This window comes from Coffea eugenioides, chromosome 4, assembly GCF_003713205.1.
Source record: "Coffea eugenioides isolate CCC68of chromosome 4, Ceug_1.0, whole genome shotgun sequence".
Lineage (NCBI taxonomy): Eukaryota > Viridiplantae > Streptophyta > Magnoliopsida > Gentianales > Rubiaceae > Coffea > Coffea eugenioides.
Window position 1 is genome coordinate 33,244,308 of NC_040038.1, and position 22,392 is coordinate 33,266,699.

Consider the following 22,392-nt stretch of genomic DNA (forward strand, 5'->3'; position numbering starts at 1 on the left):
GGCCGTTGGAGAAGATGAGGTAAGTTCTTATCACACTTCTTGTGATGAAGATAATGAAGATGATGATGTGAAAATTCTTATGATTAAAATGCATAAAAGTTTGAGAAAATCTTATGCTAAAAATAAAGATTTGAAAACAAAAATAAATGATTTGTTGGAAGAAAACTCCAAACTTTTTCAAGAAAACAAATGTTTGAGAATGGAAAATGATGATTTAAAAAATCAAAAAAATGTTTTTGATTGCAAAAATAATTTGAAAAGGAAGTTGGAAGAGAAAACAAAGTTTTATGAAAAAATGTTGGAGGAACAAAATGTGTTAAAGAAAAGAATTAATGACTTGAACGAGTTTCTCCAAAATGAAAAATAAACGTTTTCTCAAACAAAAGAAAGCAAATCTTTTTAAGGTACAAATAAGTTTGCTATGATAAGAAGTAAGAAAATTAGTTGCATTAAATCCACCTATGTGCAAAATACTTCTATCATGTGTCACTTTTGTTGCCAATTTGGACATATGCAAAATGATTGCTATGTAAAGAAAAATATGAGAAAAGGTATGAAATCCATGTGGATTGCTAGATCATGTTGTAATAACTCCCAAGGACCCTATTATGGTCTTGACTTGAAAAATAAAGGGGAAGTTGGCTTTTTGATTGATGCCAAAAGGGGGAGTAGGACTTATTGAAGTTTCTTTGTATGTTGGCATTTTCTAAGGGGGAGTTTTATTTGAACTTATTTGATCAAAGAAATCTTCATTTTGTTTGTCATCATCAAAAAGGGGGAGATTGTTGACCTTGGTGATCAATCCTTGGTTTTGATGATTAACAAACCAAATGTAGATTTGGGCTAATGTTTTTATGTGAGCAATTTGTTAGAACAGATTCTTGTGGCACAAAAGAAGAAGCAAAAACAGGGCACTCATGTGGGACGTCCGAAAGGAAGCTATCGGACGTCCGAAAGGATGAAGAACATCAAGAAGGAAACTCTGTCGGACGCTCGTGAGGAAGCATCGGACGTCCGGAAGGATCGGACGCACGCCTCGGACGCACATCGATCGCATCGGACGTCCGAGAAATTTCGCAAAGATTTGATGACTCTCTGACGACGTTCGGACGCAGGGTTCGGACGTCCGACAGGTGGTTTGGACGCAGGGTTCGGACGTCCGACAGGCCAACGGCTAGTTTTGACAGCATTTAATATTTGACCGTTGGAGAGCCTTTTGGAACCATTTCTCACCTTCTATAAACACACCAAAGCACAAGAAGACAAGAGACTTTTGCCAACACAAAATACAAGCTTACAAGTGAGATTTTTGAGTAGAAAGATTCTTTGTTGGTTGTATAAGGGGTTGGAAAGTTGGGTTGTGAGGTTGCTCAAGTGAAGGTTACTCTCTAGGTGGAGTAAAACCTTGGTGAAGGTGAACCTATCACTTGAAGTGGTAAAACCTTGGTGAAGGTTGCCTCATTTGTATAAAATAGTTCTTAATTGGGTGAGTGATCTTTCAAGTGTAGGTTGTTGAGGGTTAACTAGAATAGTTGTAAAACTCCTTGGCTCAACCAAAGTGTGTTTGGGGTGAGGAAGGAGTGAGCCTTCACTTGTACATCTTGGTTAGCATCGCCATCTATTGAAGAAGCTATTGGATTGATATTTGGTTTGCATTTCTTATCTTTTCTCTTTAATTAAGTTTTCTTTATTGTGCTTAAATTTGATATATCTTTGTGCATCATTGTGAAATTGTTTGTACTCATTGGGTTGCACCAGGCCTTACAATTTTAATACATAAAAAGTAGTGGGTTATAACCAACCCTATCACCAGTCAAATTTAAAATTTAAAACATTTCCACTATTTACTTCATAACCCGTTTATAGTTTGTTATTTATGCTTTAAATCCTTTTTACTCCTTAATTAAAGACAAATGCTCATTCGTATGCTATTTTAATACAATGTTACATTTTTATAATTAAGAAATATTTATCACCAAACTAACCCTATAACCACCCCTACAAATGAGCTTTGCAAATTACAATCACATTTCAAAAAAATCACAAATGTGCAACTAAATGTAAAGTTGAGGGGGTAAAGTGCAGCTAAATGTAAAGTTAAGGGGCTTACTATATTTAATCCTAAAAAAAATCCCAAGAACGGGACAAGTAGTGGGTTATAGATTTTTGTATTATTTTAATACATAAAAAGTAGTGGGTTATAACCAACACTATCACCAGTCAAATTTAAAATTTAAAACTTTCTCATAATCTACTTCATAAATCGTTAAATATATTTATACTTTAAATCCTTTTTATACTTTTGTATTTATTTATACTTTAAATCCTTTTTACTCCTTAATTAAAGACAAATGCTCATTCACATGCTATTTTTAATACAATTTTAATTCGGGAGCATACAACATGATCAAGAAACAGCAGAACCAATTAGGACTAGATTTTGACCCAAAAAAAATTATGCCTAGATGCGACTGGCACGTTGCTGTAACTTGCGATACCAATTAGGACTATTTAGTGCTTTTTTTTTGCAAGGAATGGGCACTGTAAAGCTTATTTAGGCAAACTTTATCTCATCGGTGATTTGAGTATCAAGTTATTGAATATACTACAAATCCTATAATCATGCTTACATTTTCCCATATTTCCCCCACGTTTCTTGATCATCTAATAAGGAAACTATAAAAACTAACGAGACAGTAAGAAAAACATTAAAAAAGGAAAATGCCTGGTTGACGCAACAGACGGCTTTTATAACTTAAAATGGTTGACGCATGGTTGCAAACACAATGATTGGAAATATTAGCATCTTAAAATGCATATGAAGAAAAGAAAAAGAATATGTAACAAATTCAACAATTTTTTAAGTGCATTTTCGTCCAAATTTAATTATGTTATTCATAGTTATAGTTCAACTTTACGAGGAGTGTACATACATACTTCTTCCCTATTACCTATCACTTCAAGAAGCGAGAAGACGCTTCAGCTCAAATTATGAAGGCACCAATCCCTCCTTTAAAACACTACAACCAAGTAAAACTTTTTCATTTTAATTAAAGATTAAATCGTTGCCTGGTGTTTATATCTTCTACACCCAAGGCTGCAATATTTAGTTTTCAAAACTTTCAAACGTATATTCTTATGTAACATATAATTTCAACGATAGTTAAGAATATGTCCTTGAAGTCTGAGCAAAAACATTAATGAATAGTTTCTATCCGGATAAAAAATTAATGAAATATATTTTTACATCTATCTGTATTGCACGAGAGGCAAGGAAGGGTAACATTTGATGCTTGCTGTGCTTTTAGTATTTCTTTAGATATTTTTTTTGGAGCTTTGTTCAAATTTTTAAATATATGTTAAGGGTTTAGATAAGGTACATAAATACAATATAGATTAGATACTAAAATAGTACTTTTTAAATTTTTAACCTTTTTCCATGTAACTAATACAACTAATTCATTTCCAACGCACGGAATAAAAGAAATATATTTGTTAACCTTCATAATTTATTTTTTAACCTTTCAAATTTAACTTTTTCAAAAATATATACCCTGACTATAATATACAAAAACAAACTACTAGCCACGTGCATGTTAGTGGTTTTAGCCATGTATTTCAAATTACTACATGTACCAAAATATATTTATATAGGGATTACTGTATTAACTGTGGGTGTTAACAACAATTCTATTGGTACTTAATTTTCTTTTGATTAGAATACAATTGTATATTTGATCATTGATGCTATTTCTTCTTTAACTATTGTATTTCTTTGGTTAACAATTCTCATACAATGTATCACATCATTACATTTAAAACAAATACAAAAACTATTGATTGTTAGTTTAATATATATTTTAATGCATTTCTAGATCAAAGAAATGAAAATTCTACCTCTCCTCAAGTTCGACAGCCATCGATATCACCAATGATCCAGCGTGATCATGGTAAATATAAAGTTTCTTATATCGTTAAACTCATCTTGCAATTACACTTTTTGCTACAATATCTTGCTAAATCAACTGTTTACATGACATAATATTAGATAGAATACATAATGACTCAGCAATTATTGAAGTTCCCCTCACACCAACGTCGCCATGTGATGGCCATAACGATGGTAAGATCTAGGTTTCTCGCTTATTTTTAACACATAATTAACCATTACCATTGCATTTTCATCTCTATTAATGTAACTTATACACCTTATTTCTATATTTACTGTTGATGATATAATGTTTATGAATTATTAAAATTATGTAGACTCATCTGAAGATCATTTGTTCCTGCTACGCAAGACGTTGTGCCTATTAACATAGTTACAGCAGAGCAACACGATGTTGTGCCTGCTAACATAGTTACAGCAGAACAAATTGGTAATGTTCTCAAACTTTTCTCATGTAATTATATTTAATATTTTTTAAATATGATCTTTAGTACACAAATTAAGGGTGCTCATGGATCAAATAATTAATTCATTTCTAATTTAGCTAACCATACCCTTCCTCAATTCGAATGGTTACTTAGTGACTGGTTAATCTATAACATAGGGTTAGATTTACAAGGTAATATATCCTTCTTCCAAGAAAAATAAAGAAAAATATTTAGATTGACAAATCCAAAAACATAACAGCTTTAAATTGAATAATTTTATTTAATTTTACAACTCTACAAAATCATTAATACGAAATAGACTTGCAAATCAAAAAGTACAAAAATTATCAAATCAATAATATCATTTGATCTTACAAATCCAAAAAATCATTAATATAAAATAGACTTGCAAAACATAAATTATAATATTTTTCAAATCAATAATATTGTTTAATTTTAGAACTCTAAAATATCTTGAATACAAAATAGACTTGCAAATCGAACAATACAACATTTCCGAATCAATAATATTATTTAATCTTACAACTCTAAAAAATCACGAATACAAAAGAATAATAACGCATCAAAATACCGAATATTTAAAAGATTTGTTCTTATTTTGTCCATTTGTTGCCACCTATCATTTTTTTTAATAATGATGGTAGGTTGCTCCACTAATTTTGAATTTCGCATGTACTTAATTCTCAGGACAATGGTGATAGGTTGTTCAGCCAACGAATCAATTCATGCAAAGATCGTACATTTTTATTTGTAGTACGCACTCCACAAAATTCAATAGAATTAATTAAATCACCAATTTTAGCTTCGTACTAAAAGTTGATTGATGTGAAGAGTGTTCATATATTTATGCAAGATTATCAAATCGAATGCATAATATTTGTAAGTACTTCATTTTAACAACATTTAATTACATTCATTTTTATTCATATATCATTCATTTTCTAATATAAATTTCTATTATTTTTTCCGGATCTATCTTTCCGAAAAAATGCAGTTTTTGAATGATATACACATTCTATCATATTTCAAACTATTGTTTGACAGATATTACATTTTAATTGTGTTGGTACAATTTTTTAACCTTTTTTAATTCATCCTTTTATTTTCATTTTTTCAATAATGTCAGTACTGTGCGTAGCACGGGTATTCACACTAGTTTATATGTATTAGAGAGCAGGTTTTTATGAGGAGCTTCCTTTTTTGGTACAATTTTGATTTTTTTTAATTTAGTAATATTTATCCCTTAACTAATGGATAATAACTACCCCTATAAATCACGTTTGGAAATCACAAACCAGGTCTGACACTTTATTTTTACTACAATTTTAGATTTTTTTTAATTTAGTAATATTTACTCCTTAACTTATAATAACCACCCCTACAATCATGTGCCCTACAAATTACGCTTGCAAATTGCAAATCATGTCTGACACTTTATCACACAACTAATAGTAACAACTAACTGATACAAAACTCACCACTATGAAAATCACATATCGAAAATTAAGGAGTCCATTTGAATTACAATTTCCATAATTCCCACAATTCTACGTATATGACATATCTTGCTTTCATAATTATTCATAAAAATTGACAATCGCTAACTCATTTTATTCTCATTTGTCATCCACAGAAACCAAAAATAGTAAGGAAAAAAACACTAACTATCATACTCTTACCATGGACGAATCCCACCTATAAATACTTCAACGTCGCCTAAATTCAAAATCATGCCTATAGTAAAATTACTCCACTTTAGTTAATTACTAAACAAAGTTTTCAATTCATAACCATAACTTATATCTTCTTTCATTCTTATTACGTTAAATATTTCAAATACTTGCTTACATTCAGAGCATTAAGATGGAAAACATGTTCTATGAACTATGCAAAAATTGTGGACAACCATGTGAAGGTTGTACGCGATAAAATTTCAAATCTGTAAAAGACAAGAAAAATACACGACAAATATGTGATATATAAATTTAAAAAAATATGTGAGTACAATCTCTAGGGTTTACTCGAACTTGTGGAGAGTTTCCCTCGATTCTCCTCCTCGAACACCAATCCAAGAGCTTCGCAGCTTGTTCTTGGATCCACCACCGGTTCCTTCAAATCTTGATATGGAAGACTTGAAGGGTTTGGAAGATATTTGAAACTCAAGTCTTGATATATGGGAGATTTGAAGAGTTTGAAGACCCGGACCTCTCGTGGCTTGGAGCTTCAATGTTTGAGCGTATGAGATACCTCTGGATTTCTGTGTGTGTTTGATTTGGTTGAGAGACCTCTATTTATAGTTGTAGCAAGAGGTAGAGGTTGAGAACCTATGTACTACTTTACTTGTCTTGCAAGACGTGCAGTCATATTAGGACTGTGCCAGTCAAATATTATCTCTTCATTTTATTTTTTTATTAATAAAGAGATAAACAATTCCTCGATTGGCCAAACCCGTGGGGACGCGTGACGTGGCGCCGTTTGACTGGCCAAGCTATTGCAGTATATAAGAGATATACTTGGATTAAATAACTCTAAATATTATCCCTTTAATAAGAAATAAATATTTAGATATTTATCCAATAGACATGTGACATGATATGATTTGGTTGGTGGAGATATCCCTGCAATTTGAATTGATCTGGAACACCTCGCTTTGACACGTGGCAAAATATAATTGGCCATTTAATAACCAATTTTTCCAAGTGTACATGCCATATGGCAATATCCGATTGGACAAAAATATTTTATAGACCAATGGTAATTTTTAGAATTTAATTAAAATTTCATTGTCTACAAATGCCCCCTCGAAACTTGTGCGTGAATGCTGGATATCGGAGCAGATTTTGAACGGACAAGTTTCGACATATATATTTTTTTGCTTCAATTTGAACACCATTGACATATTAGTTTTCAAGTGAAACCCATAAACGGGCTAAACTTCAAACTTTGCAAACTTCATATCAATTACTTGTATCACAGATGATAGTTACGTGGAATACCACCAAAGCATCCCTTATTGAGCTCAATTTCTAAGACCACTAGCGCTCCCAATTTCCCGAGGCCGGATTACCTCATATTGAGGTCTTATAATAAAGCCCGTGGATGGTCTCAAAGTTTTGCAATTCCGTAGCTTTATTCAAAGTTTTGCACTTCGTATATCAATTTGTGAACTTTGCTCATAAGATGGTCATGTGGGGTCCACCAATTCATGCAACATTAGTGATATCAATTCCAGGGTCAAACGTACCGTGCCAAAGCTTCAAATCCGCTGTGTATCATCTGACAAGTTTTGGCGCTTCAATTTGCACTATGACTCTCTCGTGGCCCACAAGGCTTTTCCGTACCAACCATGATTGACCAATCCCAAGCCAAATTAGAACTCTTGACTGTGGCAAATTACTTTAGCTGGCATAGTCTAGGAGACCTTTGACAAATCGGTTTCGGATCAATAAAGTCGATTTCAAAAGGGACTCAACTTTCTCACAGATTCGTGTGGAGGAAACTTTCTTCTTGGCTCAGATTTACACCGGCCCTTCCCCTATAAATAGCCACGTCTGGGCCACGACTGTTGATCGAGTTTTTTTTTTCCTTCAGCCATATCGTCAAGCCGCCACTGCTGCACGGGACAGCCATCATCGGCTGCTTATACTCCAGTAAGCACTTTCTGTTTGTCAGGTACTTCAAGTTTTTTTTTTCTTTTCTACTCACAACATTTAATTGTTGCAAGGAGTTTTGGTCAAGGCTCTTATGTGTTTCATCGTTTGATGCCTTGAACACGGTCAGCCCTTGGAATTTATTTGTCTATCTGACATGTGCTTTTGACTTGTATCCCCAACATATTACAATTTACAAAGCCACTTAGTCCTTTGATTTATCTATTTAAAATAACGCCAAGCATGATATTTGAGCTATTGCTCATGGCTGAAAATTTAATCCCAATCTCTGTACCCCCCACTTTTTTTTTTTTTGCTAATCTATTGGGATAATACCAAATATGATACTTGAGCCCCTTCTCTCTCTCTCTCTCTCTCTTTTTTTTTTTGCCGCAGTCCATGTCAATATTTTACTAACTTGTTCTCCTGTAGATAACCCACCTCGTGCCCGAAAAAGAGCTTGAAACAATTTTGGGGATTTGAAGAAAAGGCAACCAATTAGGTAATTTGATTACCAAACTTTTTGCACGAAGCTCCCTGCATCATCTAATATTTTCCTTTACAAAATTCCAGCAATCATGCAAATTAAGGACTACGCCGTGCCACTGCCGTATATTTCACTAACGGATGAACGGGGAGGAACTCAATCAAAGAGCTTGTCACTACATGTTTACAAACCAGCAATCGGCCCGCTCGCTGAATCCTCCATACCCCTCGAAGGATGCTTTCATCTTGAAGATTGGATTAACAAGTGGACTAAGGAAGTGGTGGCACCGTCGACTTTCTCCACTACGTCGAGGGAAGAAGTGGTCGTATTAAACTCGTCACTTCACAATGGAGATCTGAAAATAGCCAAATTCATGCTTCCGTTCGAGGGATTCAATATTGACAAAGCTACATGGAAAACCCCTTCGTCCTTCTTCGGGGAGGCGTGCTTCACCTCCCATTATTGGGAGTGGGTTGTGTGACGCCCCACATCTCCCTAAGGCGGACCAAAGGGTATCCGCGGACGCCTGCCCAGCTCTCGCCAGGACTCAAGCAATTCCGTTCAAATTAAAACCGAACTAAACATTTCGAAGAGAGCAACATGAATACAAATAGTGCGGAAGCGTTTAAGCTTAACAAGTCACTTAACATGTAACCATTACATCGATAATCATAATACGACTTAAATTCAAAATACACGTCAGGGCCCAAATTTTTACATTTCAATTCCCAAAAGTTCAACCCAAACCAGGGCCTAGCCAAAATATAGTAGGAACCTTAAACAAAAGTACAACGAAGGGTTTCTCCATACTTCTCCGAGATTCGGTCCTGTTAAGGAAAACAAATCTACAGGGTGAGCAAAACGCTCGTGAGGCCAAGAACACACATGCAGGCACATTGCTCAAATAACAATCTCAATTTACAAGTCAAGCAATAATATTGCAATAATTAACAATTCGAGCGGGAAAAATAAACAGAAACAATTCAAGGATATAGTAGCTCTCAGGAGCTGAGTTCCACTTGCACGAGCAATAACCTCCACGAATTGACACTCCGTCAATCGGGTAGGTTTAGTCCGTAGAACTCCACTTAACCTGTCCCCTTTCACCTTACATACCCCTGTATCGGGCCCGCCTGTCATTAGTTTGTGGCGATACTATTCGAGTATGCCAAGCAAGACCTCTCATTAGGTCAAGCTTATATATCTCATGGTTCGCCAAGGTTCCCGACCAAGCCCATGCCGGCTCGAGTCCAAGGTCGGCCAATGAGATTTGGGCGTCCCCCATGTGCACTTGTGTGTCGAGGAGATTCACTCCAACGACGTATGCAGCTAGCATACCAATACATTTCATTCATTCAATGCATTTCAATCATTCATTCAATGCATTTCAATCATTAAAATTTCATTTCTAATGAGAACGAGTGTGGTAAAGTACACACTCGACTCCACTTTCAAGATTTCCAATCATTAATAACAATTAAACATGTAACAAGTTTACATACACCTGACACTCACCAAATATTAGGTGTGAGTAAGGTCAAGGGAAGTTCAAGCGTCCACCGGGGAATCCTCTTGAAGGTCCTCGTGTGTGCCTGAGCAAATAATAGTGAATTTATCATTCACATCCCAAATATCGAGGAATAATTCGTTCACTAGCATTAATCGAGGAAATTCCGTGAAAATGAACCTCAATTGCTCGTAAATCGAGGTTCGAGTGGGGTTTGATAACGTTCAAAAGTATTTAAGTCTTTATCTAGGAAATCGGGGATAAAACGTTTAGATAATATCAAAAGAATAAAGAGTTCTTGAAAAACTCTTTTTCCTTGAAATTGGAAAATTTCAGTTTTATTATGAATCTTAGAAAAATCGTAACTCACTCGGCACAAGTCGAGAATTGGAAAACTTTATACCGTTGGAAACCTCTTAGAAAGTACTATAAGTTCCTAGAAGACATTTTTCCACGAATCGAAGTGGAAAGTGCTCAAAAATGAGCTTGAAGGTACAGACTTGGTTTTCAAGGCAGAATTAAGTTGGATTTCGGCCAACTTTGAAAATTCGGCACGATTCACACGTTGCAAACCGGCCTCTGAAATTTGTAACTCAATTAGAGTTGCAAGTGAGGTTTATAGCAAAGCAGGCGGATCAAGAATCGGAGTTTCGAGTACCGAGATACGGTAGCTCAAAGTTAGGGAAATTCAAGACTGGAGAAGAATTTCCAGATTTGAACCTCCAACACTAGAAATTTAATTAGGTATCGAAACGAGCTTGGATTAGTACCAAAATTGGCAGTATATTACTCTTTGGTGAAAGGTATTTCTCTACCAAATTTCAGGGAAAAATACCCTCGGGAAGGTAGTTAACTAGTCATCCAAAGTTCAGGAAAATTTCTAAGGCAATCTGCCTTTTGACTTTCATTTTCCCAATTCAAATCGTTTAACCAAGAAAGCTATCCAACCATGGTTCATTTGTGAAATAAAGGTCTAAGATACATCCATAATACCTTTTGGTGATGGTTTAGCATCAAAAATTCAATTAATAAGATCACTCCCGGGTTTTGTCCCAAACCAGTCTAAATATTACGTTTTTCCAAAACAGGGCAGTCATATTGTTTTGGTCACAACTCAGTCAATTTAGCTCGGAATTGAGCATGGTTTATGGCGTTGGAAAATAAATTCATAGGACTAAAATTTCACAGAAGGAAACGTTCTGAAATTTGGCAAGCAACCAGCTCGAAATTGAGCCTCAAGTTGCTGCCTCTACAAACCATTCCAGCAGATCCGAGAGACAGGACAGCTATCTTAAAACGAATGGTTCGGCTCCTACACATGGAATCAGAATACGCATTTTACACCGTTGGAAAGGTATGGATGTCTAGTTTCGAATGCCACCAACGGCACTCAATTTCAACATCGGAGGACAGAGTTATGGTCAAAATGCTACCGCTGGACAGGGTTATCCGAAAATAATTTCCAGCTTGCCTAGTTCTCGAATAAATTCATTTGCCCATCTAAACGTTAACGTTTTCCAATGAAAATTTTTACACATATAACATAACATATAAACATCAGGTTCACACCAATAAATCACCAAAAATTGGCCTAATCATGGCCGAACAAAACAGGGGCAGTTTCGGAAGTTTCTTGTCATGACTTCAACTTTGAGTTTCCAACAATAATACTCCATAAATCCATCATTTTAACCACTAAACTACCATTAAATCCAACATTAATCCTCTAATCAGCACCAACCCAAATGTGGGAATTCAAAGAGCCCACTTTTCAAATTTTCCAACAATATCAAGCCATCCATACACATGCAATAGCTTAAAGATGTATTTCTACCATCATAATCCAAGTTTAAGGTGTAGGATGAAGTTATACCTCCTTAGTGCTCTAAACCAGAAATTTTCGGTCCTCAAGAGGCTCCAAGAAACCGTGAAATGCAGCCCTTAAGTTAGCTAGATCCAACCTCCAAGTAGTTTGCTAGATGGTCTTCAAGTTTGGTGAAGATTGGTTGAAGTTTTGTGGTTAATTTGATGAAGAAATTTGTGAAGCAAGGGAGTGAGAGAGAGGGAAGGCTGGCCGGCTGTTGGTGAGAGAAGAAAGAGTGAAATTTTGATCAAAGTTAGCTTCCAAGAGAAGATTAAATGAGTGGTGTACAATCACTCCAAAGTCAACCCTTATTAGGGCTCGTTTGGTGCGTTTAGGGTTCGATTTCTCTCGCGTTTGGTTCACTAGTGCACTAAACCTCTAATGTACTTATGTTCATATAAATATTATTCACTCTTAATTGTCTCGAAATAGGGGTCTAAAGTCCCTCAAATAAAGTCGCGCGTGCGAAAACGCGTACCGTCAATTTTAACGTTATAACGCGAAACTTCCGATAAATTCTTATAACGATTGCACTACTAACTATCACTTGAGTATTTATTCATAAGATTACCTATTTTAGGACCATAGTACAAGTATCCAATATTCCAAACTTATTGTGCTCCTACGCGGTAAAATCTCCGAGCACTATTCACTATTTTTACTAAACGCACTCCAGAAAATTAATTTTTGAGACTAGTCACTTTGAAAATATAACGAAGTTATATTATCATGTATTTAGGTCTAATAAGACTAGAAAATATTCCTCGTGATAAAAATCCAATTAAATAATTTATTAAGCCATAAATTAGGCTTAAAAATAATAGTTTTTACGAGTCCTCACAGGTTGAGGACATGCTTGGAAGGTATAAAGATATATTCACACGCGCTGGCATATTTGAAACCATCTACGCATCGAGATACTCCTACGACCGCTGTGAAAATATCTTGCGAGCCTTCTTCAAATATTGGTGTCCCTCGACGAACACACTCCATACGCCCGTTGGAGAGTTGTCCATCACACTTTGGGACCTTTATCGACTTGGTGGCCTTTCGATCGATGGCTCGTTCTTTGATGAAGTTGTTCCTTCGGCTCAGGAGCTTCTCACTAGTGACAAAGAAGGGAAGCCACTTCTCCCTGAGAGCTGCAGGCACCTCTTTTCCGCTTACTACCACCTTTGGTTGAATGACCAAGGTGTATGGATGAAAGACTGGATCCGTTTCTGGTTCAAAGGAGATGCTAGGTATAGGACCCCTCCGAGCAGAGCGAATAGAAGAAAAACCGCATCTAAACCGAAAATGACTTACAACCCTTCTGGAAGCGTAGAGCCTCACGACCTTCCTGATACGAAGGACTTCAACGTCCCTTTCGATACACTAGGTATCCCAGGATTTTTAAGAAAGGAAACCTATATTGCGGCATTCATAGCGTGTTGGATTTGCAAATTCCTTTTGCCAAGCAAAAAGATCGATCGTATTCGCCCAAGTGTCTTCAAGGTTGCATGCTTAATGGCCACAGGAAAAAGATTTTGCCTTGCAATTTCCGTTCTTGCGAGCATATATCATGGGTTGAGGGAGATCGTCTACGCCCCTAACCTTGGAGAATGCGGGGTAACTTTTCCAATCTATTACGTCTATGCTTGGATTGGCCAATACTTTGACGTATATCACGAAAATAATCAAGTGAGTGGCCACCATGCTCGCATGACGAGATTTAGCGGTGAGAAAATGACAATATTTTATGGCCGATCAGAAGCTGAGGAAATCTTCAAAGAGGTGAATCCTTTGATGCTTCCTAAGTTGTGCTGGACTGAGAACGAAGAAAAGGTGTTGATCGATGATGGATCCTTATCATCAAGACTCATGAGCTACTTCATTAGTCAACGCTCTTGCCATTTAACTCTATGTAAGGACCATACTTTCATTATTGAAAAATATAATCCTTGCAGGTTCAGCAGACAATTCGGCTTTTGTCAAGACATTCTCAACAACTTGAAAGAAATCACTCACACTTACACTTTAGGTGAGGCTATTCACCTATGGGATTCCTCAGTTCGCACGCAAACGCGATCTCGGATGACTATACCCACGCACAGGAAACATCCATTGATCACAAAAGACTATGACTCTGGTGGTCGACTCGATCAAATAGTGTCTCTTCAACTTCCTTTAAATTCACCTTTAAGATCCCTCAATAGTCATCGAAGAAGGGTAAGGTTACCTCCGCCAATGAGTCAGTGAATCATAATGGAGCTATAGAGATTGTAACGGGTCTTACCTCATCCACCTTGCGAAAGAACAGAATTACTAGCAGTCCCTCGAAAAACATTGTCGCAAGAAATAAGTCTTCCAAGGACTCTCGACAGGTCATCAATGAGGCACAACCAGTGATTCCAGCAAAGAAGACGCCGCCCAAAGTTTCAAAATCTTATCGTGACTCACATAGAAGAAGATGTCGAAATTGAAACGGTGGACGATTGTGATTCTATCGAGGCTGTAGAAAAGAAAGGGACTCAAGTTCAGGGCATCAGATTTACCCAAGGAGGAGCCCATTTGTTGGCGAGCGGTAGTAGTAGTTAAGACCGTCATTGGAACAGATCAAAAAAGAGGACATCTTCTGATTTGGAAGAGGTTTCCTTTACACCATCGTCGGTTGGAGTATCGCCACTTAAGGTAATCATCTCTGAATTTTTTTCCCTTCTTTTTTTTTTTTTCTTTTTTTGTAAATTTTTTTTTTCCTTTCAGCCCCCGTTCCTTGAATTCCATCAAGAAGGCGTTGGTAACAACTCACCACCCGAAGTCAAAACTGATGATATAATTTCAAACAACAAAAGTGACGAAATAGCTATCAGTATCCCAAAACAATCTGCCTCCAGTGGAGATACCTCGTCAATGCATAAGAAGGAGCTGACTAGTTCACACGAAATTTGAAAAAGACCTAAGGTAGTACTGGTTTCAGAATTTCATGGCCAAAAGTTGATCCAGGCACATCGAAGAAAGCACTTGCAGAGTTTGTGGATGGATTTTCGCGGACAGATTCTTGACACTCCAATTGAGCAGATCTCTTCTTTAAAAGAGTGTGCAGAGGAAATCATTGTGAAAATCATAAGAACGGATCTCACCAATGGTCTCCCTTTAAAAGACCACTTGATGGAATTTTTGTCAAGGCAAAGGCGTATGATGTTCTGGCATCTTCATCGTGGGAAAGGATGAGCAATGAAACACATGCAGAACTCCTTTCCAAAGCGACCGTCCAACTCGAGAGAGTTAAGGCAAAGGGAGAAGAACTAACTTGTCATTTGCAAAGTCTTGAAGAAAAGTTGCAGTCTATTGAAGATAGGAAGCAGGTTCTGCAACAGGAACTCATCAGTTTGGAGAAACAAAGCCTGAAAATCAACTCAACTATTGATCAAAAGCATGAGACTTTCAAAGAGATTCAGACCGAAATAACCCAAACGCATGATGAGCTATCTTCCATTAAAAATACAAGCATCTTGACTGATGACGCAGTGAAGGAACTTGAAGACATGAAATCTGCACTTGAATCATGCAAAATAGTTGTAGTGGATTACAAATTTGACATTTAGACTTTTCACCAGTCTTTTCTTGAATTTGTTCCATTTTTTTTTCATGTAATGAATTTTTCCCTTTTTTTTTAATAATAAAATGCTTTCCGTTCCTTATCTTCTTTTTTTTTTAAGATACAAGAACTCAAATGGAGCACATTATTTATTTTATATATATAATTTTTTGGAAAGAGAAGATTCTCTTTTTTTGCAAGAAACAAGGATTTGATTTGGAGTGGTGTGACTGAACTTAGAAGTTGCCCTCCAAACTGTCTACGTATCCCAACAAGGGAATCAAGTCACACGTAATTCCTGCTGTTCACATTTTAACCTCATGCGGGCCAGGAGTATCTATTTGTTTACCACCTTAGACTTGGTGGAGTGTTTCAGCAATTTAACCACATACTACACTATTGGTGGTTGCCATCCACAATTTTAGCTCATGCGGGCCAGGAGCATCGCGCGGTTCCAATTACGCATAGTACCTTTTTAGGTACTTGCCATTAATGGGGCCAACCCTTAATCCATCCTTAACAACCAACTTGTACAAACCATTTGTATACACTTCTTGAACAACATATGGACCATCCCACTTAGGAGTGAACTTTCTTTGTCCGCCATGAGTGAGAATGATCTGTCTCCGAACAGCAAGTACTAACTCTCCAATTTGGAAAGAGCGAGGTCGAACGTGCTTATTGAATGCTTTTGAAAGGCGAGCCTGATAGCACTCAATTCATTGCTGAGATTCCAATCTCTTTTCATCGAGTGCTTCTAACTCCTCAAGGCGCAGACGAACATTATCTTCTTCACTCAGCTCTTCTTGAATCGCAATTCTTAACGAAAGTATTTGACACTCAAATGGAAGAACAGCTTCAACACCGTATACAAGCGCGTATGGGGTTGCTTGTGTGGGAGTTCGAAAAGTAGTTCAGTATGCCCAAAGTGCTTCTCCAATTCGAATATGCCAATCCCTTTTCGATTTATCCACGATTTTCTTCAACAGGTTACATAAGGTCTTGTTGAATGCTTCAGCGAGTCCATTTGCGGCAGCATAGTACATGGATGAATTGTATTGTTTGAAATGAAACTTTTCGCAAAGCTTGTTCATTGCTACATTGCAAAAAAGTTTACCGTTATTGGTGATAATATAACGCGGGACTCCATACCGATAAATGATGTGCGAGCGAATGAAATATACTACATTCTCCTTCTTGACCTCTCTCAGAGGAACTGCTTCAGCCCATTTTGAAAAGTAATATGTTGCCGCCAAAATGAAAATGTGTCGGCTATATCCAAACCCCAAGCATCGAACGGCCAAGAAGCCACAATTGGGTGCAATGGTTCAGAAGGTTGATAGATGAAATTGCCATGGAATTGACATGCTTGACATCTTCTAACAAAGTCAATGTAATCATTCACCATTGTTGGCCAGTAGTACCCCATTCTTTTAATACGAAAGTGTAATTTCGGGCCAGACTGGTGAGCACCGCATAGCCCAGAGTGAGCCTCCTCCATTGATTGCATGGCCTCATCTTCTCCAAGACATCGTAGAAACACCCCATCGAATGACCTTCGATAAAGCATTCCTTCGTAGTAAATGAAACGTGGTGCTCGACGACGTATATCAACAATTTTCTTAGGATTTTCTGGTAACTTCCCATGATTAAGGTAATCAATGATGAGGTGACGCCAATCCTCCTTTTCGATCTGATGAACAAAAATATGATAAGTATTTTCTTCCTCACCATTATCTTCTTCATCAAACATCGGAGGTATGACCCAATTTTGACATATTGAAATTTCATTTCGGTGAGAAGGTAGAGTGATCATGGACGCCACTCTTGCCAAAGAGTCAGCTTGTTGGTTGAAATTTCTAGGGATATGTTCTATAGTGACATTATCTAAATATCCCATGAGTTGTCTTACATACTTATAATATGGGATCAATTCAGGTTTCTTGACATCATAAATACCAAGAAGTTGATTTACCACCAATTTTGAATCACCATAGATTCTAAGATGCAACTGTTTCATGTCTACAACCGTTTTAAGACCGAGAATCAACGCCTGATATTCGGCCACATTATTTGAACACCGGCGTGTTAAAGTGAAAGAGTACGGCAATATATATGTTTCAGGAGTATAAAACACAACTTTCGCACCAGCTCCATCACGGTGAGCAGCTCCATCGAAATACATCGACCACGGAGATTCGACCATAAACACTTCTTCATTGGGGAGTTTATCAGTCAACTCCCACTCGGCAGGAATGGGATGATCGGCTAAAAAGTCTGCCAATATTTGTCCTTTAACAGCCTTCGCAGGTACATAAATAATTTTGAATTGTTGAAACTGGAGGTACCATCTCGCGAGTCGATCAGACAGTACAGGTTTTGCCATCACATATTTAATGGGATTAGACTTAGATATGAGTCGAATAATGTGTGCTTGAAAATAATGTTTTAGCTTCTGAATGACAAATATAAGTGCCAAGCACAACTTCTCAATGGGTGAATAATTCAACTCATTAGGTGTCATCATCCGATTCAAGTAATACAGCGCATTCTCCTTACCTTCATCATTTTCTTGAGCAAGTAAGGCCCCAACCGACCGTTCTTGAGCGGAAATATAGAGAATCAACGATTTTCCTGGGATGGGTGCAGCAAACACTGGGGGATTCATGAGGTATATTTTGATGCTTGTAAAAGCATTCCTACACGATTCATCCCACTCGGAGGGCACCCCTTTCTTCATCAGTCGACTAAAGGGTTGGCATTGTCCGGCCAAATTAGAGATAAACCTCCGGATATATGCCAACTTCCCTTGGAGGCTCTTCAATTCATGAATATTTCGCGGTTCAGGCATGTTCACAATAGCATCAATTTAAGATCGATCGACCTCTATTCCCCGTTAATGAACGATGAAACCGAAAAACTTACCAGAAGTGACTCCGAATGCGCACTTCAAATGATTCATTTTCAGTTGGTATCTCCGAAGGCGTTGGAAAACTCTTCGAAAGTCTTGAATATGATCCTCTCGCTTCTTTGATTTCACCATAAGGTCATCAACGTAGCACTCCACGTTCCTATGGAGCATATCATCAAAAATTCTTTGCATTGCCCTTTGATATGTCGCTCCAGCGTTTTTCAGGCCAAATGGAATCACTTTATAGCAATAAATTTCCTTAGGGGTGCGGAAGGCAGTGAGCTCCTCATCCTGGGGCGCCATGCGTATTTGATTGTAGCCAGACGATCCATCGAGAAAAGATAATACTTCATGCCCGGTTGTAGCATCTACCGTCAATTCTGTGATGGGGAGCGGAAAATCATCTTTGGGGCAAACCTCATTTAAGTCTCGAAAATCAACACAAATTCGGATTTGCCCATTCTTCTTCCTCACAGGGACATGAACCCAGCTTCAATCAGTCTATTTATCTCATTTTCTATCAGGGGAATCAATTCCGGCCGAAAGCGCTTTTGAGTTTGCTTGACAGGTTTTGTTCCTCGCTTGACAGATAAATTATGGACGGCGATCCTTGGATCCAAATCAGGCATTTCCGAGTAATTCCAGGCAAAGACATCTTTGAATTCAAGCAATAAATCAACATACTCTTTCTCTTCCTCAGGAGTCATACAAGAACTTATGTAAATTGGGTGAGGGTCGTCACTTGTGCCAAGATTAATCTCTTTTAGGGCATCGACTGTATTTTTTACCCCTTGTTCAAATTCGACGAGAGCGTCATCTGCATCTTCTTCTTCTTCTTCAAGATCACTGATAGTAATATGATGGCAAGAGGCAATACTTTCTTGACCTTGTTCTTCAAAAATAGTTTCGATCCTTACGTTAAACAAGTCCCTATAATGCATAAAGAAATTGGAAACTCGTTTCCTCGTATCATTCTTCCTGATTGGAGTAAAATTTTCTTTCTTGACAACTTGGTATCCTTGTTTTTTGCTGCCCCATTTCTCATAGACAGGCGGTTTCAATTTTTTTGGCTGCGGGCCGAGTCTGTCAAACACAGAAGTACGTTTTGACTTATTGTCCAATCTATCGAAAACAGATCTCTTTCGGCTTGTGACCTCCATTTCTTCATTCATATAGTTACAACTTGCTCTTTTGATCATTATACGCACTGGAGAAGGCTGTTGATAGCCAAGACTCCTTAATGAACTTTCAACATTATAGCCCTTTTCTTTCAACATTTTCTGCGTAGGTATTAATCCATGAGTCTTCTCGCCAGTCACCTCAAGAGGGAGTTTTCCCAATGCATGCTTTTCATTTGGGTTATAACCGACCTTAGCAAGAAGTCTATACGCGTTTGGATCAAAACCTTTTTGAGTCCGATTAGTTGATAGTGAGTAATGCTCTACTGCCGGTTCTTCTTTGGGACGAATAAATCCTTGCAAGCTCACTTTCTCACTCTTAACAGGATCTATTTTAGTGAGCGGAACATTTAATGTGTCATTCCTGATAAAAGAAGATTGACCTTCTTCTCTCTTTGATCTTGGAATATACTGCAAAATGGGTACTTTGAGATCTTGACTTTCTTCCTTTACTGATTCTTTTCTTTTTGCTTCTTTCTGAAGGTAAAATTTGGCGTCGGCAAAGTGAGCTTCGGCCTCAGTGAAAGGTTTATCATCGGCAACAACCTTTTTAACTATACCGTCTCGACAATATTTGAAACATTGATGCAGAGTAGACGGTATAATTTCATTCTCGTGAATCCAGGGTCATCCCAAGAGCATATTATAAGAGATTTTGGCCTCAATGATATAAAATAACACACTTGAAGATAACTCACCAATGAGCAATTCAAACCTTATGAGACCAATTGCTCTTTGCCCCCCTTGGTTAAATCCTTGGATCATGAGGCGACTCTGGGAGAGTTCATCGCTTGAGATTCTTAGTTCTTTCATAACACGTGTGGACATAATATTGATAGCAGATCCCCCATCGATGAGTATCCGATTCATCTTTTGTTCTCGGACATACACACTAACAAACAAAGGTCGATTGTGAGTTTTGAACTCAACAGTTAAATCGTCATCATAAAAAATGATAGTCGTTGCACAATCTACTGGTGGTTTATCATCGATTTTGAGTTTTTCCTCAAATTTAATATCAATTTGTGTCATTTGAGGATTTTCAGCTTTGACGACATTACAAGAAGTAGAATTATCAGCATCGTCACTTAAATACCCCTTGGGTATAAATTCTCTCAGTGTCACGGGCTGTCAAATTTCTTGAAGAAGCTGAAAATCTGAAGGGATTGGCGTTGTGGCCACTCCTCTTTGTTTCTTTGTTGCATTTCGTTGTTTCATGGTCACTTTAGGCTTTGTCGAACGAATGCTTTTCGAAAAGATGCACTTCTTTATTTTTTACTTGCAAGTCCTCTTTCGAGTAACTAAAGTCCATCCTTCGTTGTCATCTTCAATAACATCTTCAATTGAGGATTTTTCAAGCTCCTTAAACAAAGCACTACTTGTTGTGGATGAAACTTCTATCGGACAACACACAGACCCAAACATTGTTGTTGTTTGGTTTGCCGATACTTTATCTTCCTCGAGAAGGATTTTTCCTTGACGGGCCAATTCCATAATTTTGTCTTTAAAGACAAAGCATTTAGTGAGAGAGTGGCCAAACAAGCGATGATAACAACAATAATTTGGATCATTGACTTGACCGGATTCCTCTGGGCGTTTCATGTCAAGAAGTTCAAGGAGTTTCTCCTTGAAAAGATCATCGAACATCCCTTGTAAATCGGATTCAAGAAAAGGGTATTCCTTTTCTTGTATTTTTTTTAGAGTAGGTCTTCTTACCGACCTATTTTGAGGGGAGCCTACCTTTTCGTTGACCTTTCGACTCACCTTGGTAGCAATTTTCATGGGAGCTGTGTTTATTGCCATGGACTCATTTTTACTGAATCTTGAAGGAGGTTTGCCTCCCTTTTTATTTTCTTGCCTTTCATTGCTTTGACGAGATGGCTGCACTCGCGAAGCTTGAATAAGGAGCCCATCAGTTACATTGGCCATGATGCTTAACTCCATATCATGAGCACGAGTAGCTAATTTTTCAAATATATTCGGACGTATATGTGAGAACCCGTAAAAACCCTAATATTTTTCCTAGGGTTTATTTCCCCCTTAATTGCATGTTTTCTGCATTTTCGGGCCTAGGAATATTTTTCTGGTAGATTTTATGAGTAATTATAGTTTTTAAATGATTTTTCTAGTATTGGTGAGTTTTTAGAAAATTAAGAATATATTTTGGACGTGGGACCCACTAGTGCGAAAAGTACGGAAAAATTCGGCCAATAAGGTTAAGTTTCGGATACTGGTGGAAATTTATCGGGTGTTAAGAGATAAGTAGAGGGTGACATGGCATTGATGTGAGAGGAACCAAGTGATAGGAAGGCATTAAATGAAGTGCCAAGTGGCACTATGTGATTGGTCCACTTGTTGGACATTTTTGACTTTTCTTATCATGGATTAAATATCTCAAAAATTGCCTAAAAATTCATTCTTTCTTACCTCTTGTTGGCCGATTCTCTCTCTTGGACAAGGAAGAAAAACTTCTTCAATTTACAAGCTTCAAACTATCTCAATCTTCCATTCCAACCAATTAAACTTAGATTTGCTCCATAAAATCACTCCATTAGGTGCTAGTAAGTGACTTGGTGAAGTTGTTTTGAAGCTCTAAGGTGGCCAACCTCTCTATCTCTCTAAATTTCTTGGTAAGTGATGCTTGAACACCCTACTACATCTAATGATGCTTATGTTTGGCTTAGAAGTGGCTAAAGTGATGGATTATATGATTTATTTCTTGGTTTGGCTTGATTTGGTGAAGTTTTCCATTTTATGAGGAATTTTCTGGTTTCATATGATTTTGATGTTGTGGACTAGTATGATGCTTGGTAATAAGGG

General features: G+C 37.2%; 2 protein-coding genes across 2 annotated transcripts; both read right to left on the minus strand.

Moving 5' to 3' along the window:
* Nucleotides 1–16,690: 16,690 nt before the first annotated feature.
* Nucleotides 16,691–18,334, minus strand: LOC113769255. The gene has a single exon (XM_027313720.1). The coding sequence runs from the start codon at nt 18,332–18,334 to the stop codon at nt 16,691–16,693; it is 1,644 nt and encodes a 547-aa protein (XP_027169521.1).
* A 530-nt stretch (nt 18,335–18,864) lies between these two features.
* Nucleotides 18,865–21,516, minus strand: LOC113769256. The gene is made up of 3 exons (XM_027313721.1): nt 21,337–21,516; nt 20,271–20,700; nt 18,865–20,126 (listed from the first exon to the last, which is right to left on the minus strand). Exons 1-3 carry the CDS (start codon nt 21,514–21,516, stop codon nt 18,865–18,867), a joined length of 1,872 nt encoding a protein of 623 aa, XP_027169522.1.
* Nucleotides 21,517–22,392: the final 876 nt, after the last annotated feature.

Bases quoted from the DNA above. Each gene is read 5' to 3' on its own strand.
- LOC113769255 (XM_027313720.1), bottom strand. From the start codon at position 18,334: ATGCCTGAACCGCGAAATATTCATGAATTGAAGAGCCTCCAAGGGAAG.
- LOC113769256 (XM_027313721.1), bottom strand. From the start codon at position 21,516: ATGGAGTTAAGCATCATGGCCAATGTAACTGATGGGCTCCTTATTCAA. The intron at 20,701-21,336 runs GTGAGTCGAAAG...GAAATTTGACAG, and splicing joins CCATGAAAATTGCTACCAAG to CCCGTGACACTGAGAGAATT. The intron at 20,127-20,270 runs GTGAGTTATCTT...GAGACGGTATAG, and splicing joins AAGGTTTGAATTGCTCATTG to TTAAAAAGGTTGTTGCCGAT.